Source organism: Mustelus asterias, chromosome 2, assembly GCF_964213995.1.
Source record: "Mustelus asterias chromosome 2, sMusAst1.hap1.1, whole genome shotgun sequence".
Classification (NCBI taxonomy): domain Eukaryota; kingdom Metazoa; phylum Chordata; class Chondrichthyes; order Carcharhiniformes; family Triakidae; genus Mustelus; species Mustelus asterias.
This window is the reverse complement of record NC_135802.1, coordinates 110,750,823-110,763,517: the sequence shown is the minus strand read 5'-3', so window position 1 is coordinate 110,763,517 and position 12,695 is coordinate 110,750,823. Positions and strand designations below refer to the sequence as shown.

The window sequence follows — 12,695 nt, the reverse complement described above, 5'->3', positions numbered from 1 at the left end:
AATAGCATTGGGTGGAATCTTTCTGAGACAGTGGGGTGGTCTTGCCTGCCAGCTGGAGAGAGACTTGCACAGCCTCTGCTCAGGAAGGCCCACCAAACCACATGCCAATTAGGCACTCACAAGGCCAGATCCGGGCCTACCTTGGGATCAAGGCCCTGGGGGTGAGTGACATGCCTACAAAGAGCTGCCAGCCAATCAGAGGGCTGGGAGTTGGCGGGGGAGGGGGGGAGTGGTGTTCCCTCACATTCTCAGACGTTCCAATGTGATCTACAGCCAATGAATCACTATTGAAGTGTAATTAATACAGCATGTAATATGCACACTGCCTGAACCCACAAACAGCAGTGAGAGAAATGATCAGATAATCTGTTTTCGGTATTGTTGATTGAGAGATAAATGTTGAATAGGTCACAGGGAGAACTTCCTTGCTCTTCAATAATCCTTTACATCCACCTGAACAGGCAAATTTTGTATACTGTCTGTCTCAGCCCAACAATAGCATTTTAACAATGCAGCACTCCCTTGGTACTGCTAATTTTTTACAACACACCCAACCACAGTACAGCTCGTCATATCTGAGACTTTGCCATACTACTGAACATGCACCCATCCCACCTACCCCACTGGCATTCTCTGCAGCTAATCCATGATAGGGATGATGACTCCCCAAGTTAATCGCTTTTTTTAAAAGCAGGATTGAAGAAATACCCCAAAATCTCGCAAGAAAGTCTCCGGCCTCCCCCAGCCCTGATGTCAGCCTTCCTGATCCTAGGTGCCCCCAGCCCTCTCAATCAACATCCTCCTCTCCCTTCCAATTGGCAGCCTCATCCCAGACCTCTTGACTGACACATTTGTCCCAACCCTCATTATCATGGCCTGGTGTTGATATTCCTTTCCCAAACTAGTCTCTTGTCAGTAGTTTTCCATACTGTCCAGTGGACATCAGTGTTCCCTTTAAAGCGTAGTTGCTGTGTGTATTCCTTTTTTAATTTGTGGTCTCTTTAAATTTTTTGCACAGCTGGCCAAATAGGTTATTATTCCACAAGTCCTGCATGGTACCTGTTAGATTATTGCACAGCTTAGTGAGAACATTGAAGGCCAGGCTGTCCAGTTGACTCTATGCTAGGTGGGAAGCAACAGAATGATATGCCAATGTAGCCATGCCATTAAAATAATTACTGCTAGGTCCTTCAGATGGCACCAGCTTCCCCTGTAGCCTCCTTGCATGTTACATACGTGGGGAGTATTTTGGATCCTGGATAGTGGTGTGGGAGGCTTTAACTGGGCAGGTTTTGCATCTTCTATAGTTACATGCAAAAGTGCATGGGAAGAGCACCTGAAAGTGGGCACCTGGAAGAATGTACAAGAATATAAATATTTTTGCTATCTATCACAAAAATCCAAATGTTGTTCAGACAGTAATGTTGACCTGAGTGAAAAACTCAAATTTGACTTTACATTTTTTGAAATTTATCCAAATCCTGGCAGTGTGCTTCATGATCAGTATCACTTTACCTTGTACATGAAACCGGTTTTGATGAAATTTTTCTCTAAGACATTGTCCAGTGCTGGGTCCAGTTCTTCTCCTACATCTTCAATAAGCAATGGCCTACCAAGAGACAGGCCATCCTCTAGGTGGCATCTAAAGTATTTGTGATTTAGGGAAGTGATCTGGAAATATGATATGAAAAGGTGCGTTAAACCACACTGCATACATTTTAATTTAGTTTTCTCCATTTTACATCACCAATTTATAATACTGTAACAAATTTCCATGCATTTATTGTTAACCTACAGTTAGGGTGCGAGTACGTTGCATTCAAAGTATTAACTAAATGGACATGTTCACTAGGCCATGCTACAATCATGTACAACAATATAATCACGGGGGAATGGTACATTTGGTTTATAACATTTGTGGGTCCATTTGTAGTAGATTATTCTTCCTGTAAAATGCTTTAGAACTTTTTTGATGGAAAGAAGGTTGGTGAATTTATTTACTCAGTAAAGGGAAGGACTGTCAATAGTGCAGACTGCAACACTTCATTATCTGTGATGTTTAATGTCTGCACCAAACACTCCCTCTTTAGGTATAGTCATGCATCAAAATTGTAGTTTTCAGTACAAGAAAGGCACTATAATGATATTATGCAACAGCATAGAACCAACATGTACTATAAGAAGTGCTACAAAAATTGCAGTGTATGAGTGACACAGTACCATCTGAAGAATTAAAGGAAATTCACAATTGATAGAAATCTGAAATAAAAGTAGAAAATGTTGGAAATACACGGAGTTGACAGGTTAAAATTTCAATCGGAAACCTTGCATCAGAACTGATGAAGTGGCTTAATGAAAACATCAAACGATTTTCAGATGCCGCTGATTTGGTTGAGTACGTACATCATTTTCTTATTGCTACAAGTGCAGGGGAAGAATATTCTTGCACCTGGTTGTACTGGAGCAATTGATTGCAACAAGAGAAATTGTTTAGGGTGAATGACATAACTGTATAGGAACCTACTAAATTTTCTGTCAATGTAAATGAATGACATCAGTGGTGGGAAGCTGTTTGAGAGATACTGAGCAACAGGATTTATTCACATTTGGAAGCAAACGGACTTCAGTATGGCATTTGACAAAGTCCCTCATGGCAGGCTGATACAAAAGGTAAAGTCTCGTGGGATCCGGGGTGTGATGGCTAGATGGATATAAACTTGCTTGGTCATAGAAGACAGAGTGTAGCGGTGGAAGGGTGCTTTTCAGAATGGAGATTTGATTTATTATTGTCACATGTATTAGTATACAGTAAAAAGTATTGTTTCTTGCGCACTACAGAGACAAGGCATACTATTCATAGAGAAGAAAATGAGAGAGTGCGGAATGTAGTGTTACAGTCATAGGGTGGAGAGAAAGATCAACTTAATGCAAGGTAAGTCCATTCAAAAGTCTGACGGCAGCAGGAAGAAGCTGTTCTCGAGTCAGTTGGTATGTGACCTCAGACTTTGGTATCTTTTTTCCAATGGAAGAAGATGGAAGAGAGAATGTCCAGAGTGTGTGGGGTCCTTAATTATGCTGGCTGCTTTGCCGAGGCAGCGGGAAGTGTAGATGAGTCAATGGATGGGAGGCTGGTTTGCGTGATGGATTGGGCTACATTCACGACCTTTTATAGTTTCTTGCGGTCTTGGGCAGGGCAGGAGCCATACCAAGCTGTGATACAACCAGAAAGAATGCTTTCTATGCTGCATCTGTAAGTGTTGGTGAGAGTCAGTAACTAGTGGTGTTCCACAGGGATCAGTGCTGGGACCTTTGTTGTTTGTAACATATATAAATGATCTGGAGGAAAACGTAAGTGGTCTGATTAGTAAGTTTGCAGATGAAACAAAAATTGGCGGAGTTACAGATAGTGACAGATTGTCTAAAGTTACAACAGGATATAGATAGATTGCAGACTTGGGCAGAGAAATGGCAGATGGAGTTTAATCAGGACAAATGCGAGGTGATGCATTTTGGAAGATCAAATTCAGGTGCGAATTATACATTAAATATACAGAACCCTTAGAGCATTGACATACAGAGGGCTCTGGGCGTACAGATCCCTGAAAATGGCAACACAGGTGGATAAGTGGTTAAGAGTCATGCTTGCCTTTGTCAGCTGGGGCATTGAGGAAGTGGAGGGATGGGTTGGTAAGTTTGCCGACGACATGAAGGTTGGTGGGGTTGTGGATAGTCTGGAGGGATGTCAGAAGTTACAGAGGGACATAGATAGGATGCAAGACTGGGCGGAGAAGTGGCAGATGGACTTCAACCCAGATAAATGCGTAGTGGTCCATTTTGGCAGGTCGAATGGGATGAAGGAGTACAATATAAAGGGAAAGACTCTTAGTACGGTAGAGGATCAGAAGGACCTTGGGGTCCGGGTCCATAGGACTCTAAAATCAGCCCCGCAGGTGGAGGAGGTGGTTAAGAAGGCGTATGGTGTGCTGGCCTTTATCAATCGAGGGATTGAGTTTCGGAGTCCGGGGATAATAATGCCGCTATATAAGACCCTCGTCAGACCCCACTTGGGTGTACTGTGCTCAGTTCTGGTCGCCTCATTACAGGAAGGATGTGGAAAAGATTGAAAGGATGCAGAGGAGATTTACAAGGATGTTGCCTGGATTGAGTGGCATGCCTTATGAGGATAGGCTGAGGGAGCTCGGTCTTTTCTCCTTGGAGAGACGTAGGATAAGAGGAGACCTAATAGAGGTATACAAGATGTTGAGAGGCATAGATCGGGTGGACTCTCAGAGGTTTTTTCCCAGGGTGGAAATGGCTGCTACGAGAGGACACAGGTTTAAGGTGCTGGGGGGTAGGTACAGGGGAGATGTTAGGGGGAAGCTTTTCACACAGAGGGTGGTGGGCGAGTGGAATCGGCTGCCGTCAGTGGTGGTGGAGGCAAACTCAATAGGGTCTTTTAAGAGACTCCTGGATGAGTACATGGGACTTAATAGGATGGAGGGTTATAGGTAGGCCTAAAAGGTAGGGATATGTTCGGCACAACTTGTGGGGCCGAAGGGCCTGTTTTGTGCTGTAGTTTTCTATGTTTCTATAAGTGTTGGCAAGTTATGTTACAGCCGTATAGAATTTTGGTTAGGTCACATTTTAAATATAGCATGCAGTTCTGGTCGCTACACTACCCGAAGGACAAAGATGCTTTGGAGAGGGTGTAAAGAAGGTTTACCAGGATGATGCCTGGTCAGGAGAGTTTTAGGTAAGAGTAAAGATTGGATAAACTCAGCTTGTTTTTACTGAAAAGACAGAGACTGAGGGATGACCTGACAGAGGTCTACAAAATTGTGAGAGGCATAGATGGGGTGGAGAGTCAGAGGCTTTTTCCCAGGCGGGAAAGGTCAACTACAAGAGGGCACAGATTCAATGTGAGAGGGGGACAGTTTACGGGTGACATGCGGGGAAGGTTTTTCACACAAAGGGTGGTGGGTGCCAGTGAAGGTGGTGGAAACAGGCACTTCAGCAACGTTCAAGTCGTATCTTGATAGGCACAAGAATGGGTGGTGAAAGAGGGATAGTAACCACATATGGGCATTAATTAGTGGGTAAATAAAGATTAGGAATCAGTGCAGGTTCGGTGGGCCGGAGGGCCTGTTCCTGTGCTGTATTGTTCTTTGCTCTTTGAATAGGCAGAAAATCGGAAGCTCTTCCAAAATCCTGCCTGCAAAATTCTCATGTAAGGCTGTGTTCAGGTGATGCAATATACCTAAGTCCTGGGAGAGGAAAATTAGTCCATCCTTCTTAAATTTAATTTCTTTATTAGTCTGACAAATACAGAAATTCAAATACTTGTTCCATCATTTTCATATACTTGAATTTCAGAACATGACAAATGCTACATTTTCTCTCATTATAGTATTGTGAACTTTGACAGCTTTCAGGGGACTGGGTCTTCTTGACTTTAATGTCATAAACTCACTGAAAGACTTTTGCCAATGCATTTGATTACCTTAATAGCCAAGAGACACTGAATTACATGATATAAAATAATTAGACTTTAGTTGATTTCATGCTGCTGAAGAACAAAAACAAAATGAAATAAAAACAATGAAGTGAATGAGATGTGATGTTGCGCAAATACACATGAACAATGTGACCTTGACCGCTCCATCTCACATGGTCTCCATTCTCTCGGTTCTCAATCAGTCATCATTATTATTTCCTTATATCCCTTCCACCCTTTCACTTTCCAACTCCACTTTCTTCTGCATCTACCCATGGAATAAAGTTCCATACTAGTCTCTTAAAATTACAAATTCAAACTTCCAACTGCTTACCTATTCACCCTCAATTTGTCATGATATTTCTGCAACTATTGGCTATCCAGAAAGAAAGAAGCCATGTGTTATATCTCAATGTGCAGAATCCATTGCATACCACAGGAGGCATATGACATGCAAAGGCAGCTGGGATCAAGTTGATCCCTTGAAGAATATAGAGGTTGTCAGAGTAGAGCTAAGAGAGAAATCAGGAGGGCAAAAATGGGACGAGATTGCTTTGGCATATAAGGCAAAGGAGAATCCAAAGACCTTAAGGTTTAAGGTGAGAGGGGAGAGATGCAAAAGGGTCCAAAGGGGCAGGTTTTTCACTCAGAGGGTGGTGTGTCTGGAACGAGTTGCCAGAGGCAGCAGTAGAGGCGGGTACAATTTTGTCTTTTAAAAAGCATTTAGACAGTTACATGGCTAAGATGGGTATAGAGGGTTATGGGTCAAATGCAGGCAATTGGAATTAGCTTAGTGGGAAAAACTGGGCAGCATGGACAAGTTGGGCCGAAGGGCCCATTTCCAACCTCTATGTAAACCTCTATGACTCTATAACCTGATCCACACGCTACACATATTCATCAAGAATCAGATGCAAAACTTTCAATGATATAAATAGATAAAACACATGTCATAAACGTTCTCAGACTAAAGAGAAAGAACACTAAAATACCTGAAGTTCATTCTTAACCTCTTTATTTTTTATCCATATTTTGCCCTGGTTTTGCGGATCAATCAGCAAGGGGTACCGAGCTGCTTTGGTAACAATGATTCCGTTCTGGATGGACAACTCATCATTTGGTAAGCCTTGTAAGTTCCATTCACCAATTGTGGGGATGTCAATAAGCATTTCTGTAAGGTTCAAGTTGCTGGCAAAGGGAATCTTACGAGTTTTCATTTCTTTCTCCCAATCTCTCTGCAGCAAATTACGGAACTCTTGGTTAAAGGGCCCAGAATATGACAAAAAGGCAGTGGCCAATAATACATCACCTGGAACAGAAAAACCAAAAACAGAAAAGCATTAGCAATCCAGCCTCTTTGCTTAATGTGTCAAACTACATTAATAGCATCAGAGTTCTTCTGTTTTTCTGAGAGAAGGAAAGTAACAGATGTGAATGTGGTGGGAACTGGGGTAATGGGAGACAACAAAATATCAGCAGCAAAGAGCAAAAAGGACTTGCATTCATTTATCATCTTTCATTATTTCAAGATGTTCAAAAGTGATTGAAAGCCAATGAAGTACTTTCACAGTACATTAACTGTTATAATATAGAAAATGCACAGAAAACTTGAACAAAGACAGGAATGATTTGCCTTTCCCAAATCCATGCTGGCATTGTCCACTCCCATTAATGCTTTCCAAATATTCAGTTATCATGTCATTTATAACACACTCTAGCATCTTCCTCACTACTGATGTCAGGCTAACTGCTCTGTAATTCTCCCTTTTTACTCTCCCTCCCTTTTTAAATAGTGAAGTTACATTTGTCACCCTCCAATCTGTAGGAACTGCTCTAAAGTCAAAATAATTTTGGAAGATGACCACCAATGCTCCAATATTTCCACATTAAAGGTTGAGGCAGCCTTTGACAGGCAGGTGAAAATCAGGCAGAGATGTGGCAGTTACTCAGCAGACTGGAGGGAAGGATGGAGGAGTACATCCGCGTTCAGTTCAATGTCATGGCTCTGACATGCCAGTGCTCCAAGGTCACCATGGGAAGGTTGGTGACCACCATGGAGACCAGGGTCCAACAGCTTTCGCTTGATTTGCACGCGGTCCTGGACTCCATGGCCTCACATGCTGGTAAACACCTACAATATCTCGGCGATGGGGAGCGGGACACCTTCATCTCCCTCTAGGTGCCCCTTCTCCTCAAGAAGTCAAGGCGTAGGTAGCCCTTGGGCACTGACAGGGAGGATGAGTATCAGTCTGACACCCAAGGGCTTCCACTCAGGACACATTTAGAGTGTCCAGCCACTCAGAATCCCCTCTGTCTGTGATCCTACCCACTCCAGCAACTCAGACCGAGGAGAGTGCATCTGCCCATCAGCAGGAGATCCTTATCAAGGCTGGACTCTCCAGGCCGTGAGCCACCATAGGACATCCGCCAAGATCATCACAGACATCAGGACATAATAGTCAGCAGGCTGCCTCAACCATTGACGTGGATGTTGGGGCTGCACCTAGGCATAGCGGTAGGGTTTGGAAAACTAAGGAATACAGAATTCACTTTTGGGTCACTGGTGTGCAACTACATTATAAATATTGCACTTTTGTGAACGCATTGAAGTTTACATGAACAGCTTGGTCAACTCCAAACTTGGTCAACTCCAACAGGGGAATTTCACAGCAACTTCATTGCAGTGTTAATGTAAGCCTTATTTGTGACAAGTTTTTAGGACGGCACGGTAGCACAGTGGTTAGCACTGCTGCTTCACAGCTCCAGGGACCTGGGTTCGATTCCCGGCTTGGGTCACTGTCTGTGTGGAGTCTGCACATTCTCCTCGTGTCTGCGTAGGTTTCCTCCGGATGCTCCGGTTTCCTCCCATAGTCCAAAGATGTGCGGGTTAGGTTGATTGGCCAAGCTAAAATTGCCCTTAGTGTCCTGGGATGCGTAGGTTAGAGGGATTAGTGGGTAAATATGTAGAGATATGGGGGTAGGGCCTGGGTGGGATTGTGGTCGGTGCAGACTCGATGGGCCGAATGGCCTCTTTCTGCACTGTAGGGTTTCTAAGATTCTAAGAACTGAAGGCATTGTGATTATTAATATATGAATCCTCTTATTTCCTGCTCTTCATCTTCAGAGGTGCTCTCATCCTCCTCCATTTCTCTCTCAGGCAAAGGATCTCCCTTTGTAACACTAGGTTGTAAAGGAAACAACAATGATGCGGGAGACCCAGTCTGCAGTGTACTGCAGAGCCCCACCTGAACGGTCCAAACAACAGAAAAGAATCTTCAGAATACCAATAGTCTGCTCAATTAGGACCATGTGGGCCTGTGAGCTGTGTAATACCTTTCCTCTGAGGCCAGCACATGGGTGTCATGAGCCACCCTTCCAATGGATAGACAGACGCTCAGGCCCTTTGAATATGTGAGGCACCTGGGAGTGACCAGGAGTCATAGCAACTCCCAGGGTATCTGGCATTATGAGCTTTTGACGATTGCATACCAGTTGAACATTGATTTAATGAAACCCTTTATGGTTTTAAACATTAGGGGCTATTACCATAGAGCACTCAAAGCCACACTGGTGTAATTAATTACACCCTATGACCTTGGGAAGTCCGAGGTAGCTACAAACCCATTGAATCTCACAGGCTGGCTATCTTCATCAAGTGTAAACCCAATATATTGGTGTGCCTTGTTGTAGAGGGTATCTGTGACTTTCTTGGTACATCAATGTGCGGTAGACTGCAAGATGTGGCACTGGTCCACTGTGAATCCTAGCACAATCCACAGGAAAGGAATTGAGTGCCACAGTGATCTTCAAGGTCACTGACAGGGGAAAACTCCTAAGGATGTTAATTCCTCCCAAAGAATGTGGCAAATGTAATCCAACTGAGCCTGGGACAAGCGTTCGTGTGTGCGGCATTGTCACTCATTCATCTGTGAAGAGAAATCCTCTTCAGTAGACTATTGGTCTAGCGAGTCGCCTCAGAGGTCCAGGTCTGTCCTTCTTATCCTCATATGCTTGCTGTGGCTTCCTTGCACCCTGGACTTCAGGTAGGACCTCCCCAGGAGCAGCACTCGATGTCTCCTGTCCCTTCTACTCCTTCTCCATTTTATTAGAAACCTCAAGGAAGCAGCATTGAGTTATAGTTCCATTACTGTTTTCGCCTCCTCTCCAAAATAATAGATTGAATGAAATAATGGATAAAAGTGTATCTCACAACCTTGAACCAAAAGCAACTGTAATGGTATCTAGTGGCTTCTGCCCTACCAGCCTTGTTGGTGATGCAGCCGCGTATCTGAGGCACTAACAGATACATTGAGGTGACCAAGATGCCCTTGCTGAGGTTTAACATCTGAATCCCACAGTAATTGGAGAAGGTTTGAATGACAGGCATGACCTGACCTAGCTCAGCGCTCCAATCTCACATCTGGCATAATAATTAACAATAAGTTGCTCACGATTAATGTCTGGATGCCCTTTTGCCTATTATGCGTGTTAATTGTGGAAAGCACATTGAAGTCTTTCATTGATGGGATGCCATAAATGCAGCACCAGCGCCTCCTTAACAGTCACCTATATTCCTAAGGATCGACTCTACTCTCTCACTCCTGACTGTGAGTATCTCTACTCTGACTCCGACCTGCTGGCTCTAGACAAAGGACTTTCACTACCAATACATTGTCTTCCTTCCCACCCCATCCTTCCCCCATGTTTCATGATTCTCAGTGTGCCACACTAACACATCTCCCTCTACTCTCCTATTCTGGAGTCTGTGTGCATCCCCACCCAATCATACATGTGATGTCCCATCCACCTCTTGCTTGTCAGCATTTCAGTTTCCCTCGTCTGCTCCAGCTTCCCACCCCTTGCTCTCCCCTCCAACTGCCATCATTCTCACTCCCATCCAACCCCTTGCAATGCCTTCCTACCCCTTTGCCCCTTGTGTGTCCGGTATCCTCACCCCCAACCTTGCCTGAGTACAGTTGCACAATGGTGTCCTTCAGGAATATGGAAACACCACTGGGTGCAAACCAACCCTAGCAGTGTAGTGACCGACACAGTGCTGTGGCAGGTAGGCTGTGAATGTTGCACCCACCTGAAGGTCACAAGCAAAGTGAAGTCTGAGTGCTGCATGTCACACTTTTCAAACATAATTCAGACCAGCATGTTTTCCTGCTGGTATGGCGCAAGATTGGAAGGCGCCACGTAATTCCAGTAAGAAGGATGTTTAATGAGCATTATGAGATGGCATACTCGTCACAGTTCAGTGAGATACCTGAATCACCATCAACCCACCATCGGAAGAACTGCAAACTGTTTTGACGTTGGTGAGGATCCACCTGTCACAAAACCTACCATGGACAAGATGGGAAAATTCTGCCCATGGAATCTCACTTTGTTTCCAAGACAATTCAGACCTTCACACTTGATTTAAATTCAAAAGATTTAATTTCAATGAAAAGCTGGATGGGTACTGAATCTGCAGTGAGAATGCACCATTAATCTTCATTGAGATGTACACTGGTGTACAACTGGTGTGCATTGAGCTTAAATTTCATCTGGAATTTACTGTTATTAAAATAAAAGCTGTTGCATATTGATTATAGAATTCCCAATATTGATTAATCTTGCAAAGCATTAGTTATCCAGACTGTCCAATTTCATAATTCATCAGATTTCGAATTTTTCCAGTATATACTGTAATTTATATTATTTATATTTTGAGATATTCTGAACGTTGATTCAACAATTATGTTTTTTTACGCTGTCCAGTAATGCAGCGGAGGCCTAAGGCACTGGGCTTCCGAATGTAATATACTTTTGGAAAGGGCAGAAAGTGCAAGCTGCACCAGTACAAAGCATATTTCAGCTCTAAGTGGAGTTAGTTCTTACCCACAAGACGTTTGGTCTGTGCTGAGAATTCCTTACTCTGTTTGGTCCATCGTTCCTTTTCACCGGCCAGCCCGCTGATCAGAGTGGAAGCAGTCTGCATTTTGTGTCGACAGCGTCCAGCATCCTCCAACAGTGCCTAACAAGAAGAAATAATCGTAGCTGACACTATCAAATGTGAGGACATCAGCTCCATAACATTATCAAACACTGAATGATCTCCTGAAAACAAATCTTTAAGTATGCATTCATTAAAGCCTGTATCAGAAGCATAAAATTCAGAGCTCATTCTGTGCTGGCTAAAAGGGTTTAAAACCTTTGGAGTGCAATTCTCCTGTCTGCACTATAAGTGCTCCCCGCAACGTAGTTTTCTGCTGGCATTAGCAGCACCTGTCAAATGGGATTCACCCACCTTAACCATTTAAATTTATGCATGCTGCAAAATACACCAACCAGCTGGCTTTATGGAGATCAGGCCGCAATTTTTAAAGTGCACCTCAACCTCAGCATTGTGAGATGGGGTCCCCCAGGACTTGTTCCATCAGGCCCCTTTTCAGGCCCAACCTTGCCAGTGGCAACCTTGCACTGACCCCGGCACCCTGGCAGTGATTACTTGACCTTGCACTCCAAGGGGGTGGGGGGGCAGGAAATGTGCAGCACCCATGTGCTCTTCTGCCACTGCCAGGCTTCAGATGGAGGGACTCTCAAGACCTGGGGCTTGGGTGGACTTGGGCTGGGGAGGGGAAAGGGTTGACCCTGGGACTTTTCCCTGGGATGGGGGTGTCTCATGGCTGGACTTCCCCTTCTAGCCCTGGGAGAGGTGGAGATAACTCTTAGCATGGTTTTCTCAAGCAGATTTCAGTTCAAAATCTTCATTCCTGACTCTGCGCTGTGAAACCCTTGAAGTGCCCTGGTCACTTTAATATCCATGCCCCATGGACACCTGGAAGCATTCAAAATGACAACAGCACTCTATTTTGCAGAAGGGATTGCCCTTTTTTCTTCTCAGAAGCCCCAGGTATGAGAAGATCTTTTAAAGTCCTCAGACTGACAGGAGATGTCAGTTTCAGTTGGGGGATTCTCTTTTGTATCCTGAATGAGCGGTAGGTACAGCTTGGCCCTTTGACCTGCTCTGATTGACAGCCGCACAGCAGGTCATAAAGTTCATTGCAGGCACAATCCAGTAAGCCTCATGGATCTCCTCATTCCACCAGACCTGGTCACTCAGCCCCATTCTTTTAACACTGCATTTTTTCAGGTCTCTGAGCCTTCCTTGAAAGCTCAAAAACTTTGAAACACTTTGGGTTAATTCAATATC

At 44.1% G+C, this 12,695-nt stretch overlaps 1 protein-coding gene across 1 annotated transcript in view; it reads right to left on the bottom strand.

Annotated features, from left to right (window-relative positions):
* dnah5 (dynein, axonemal, heavy chain 5) overlaps positions 1-12,695 on the bottom strand; it is a 302,757-nt gene that overhangs the window by 67,389 nt on the left and 222,673 nt on the right. Inside the window, exons 63-65 of the mRNA XM_078200599.1 lie at positions 11,381-11,516; positions 6,487-6,803; positions 1,516-1,671 (exon numbers count right to left, since the gene is read on the bottom strand). Of these exons, the coding sequence (XP_078056725.1) occupies positions 1,516-1,671; positions 6,487-6,803; positions 11,381-11,516 (609 nt within the window). The remainder of the gene's footprint in view (positions 1-1,515; positions 1,672-6,486; positions 6,804-11,380; positions 11,517-12,695) is intronic.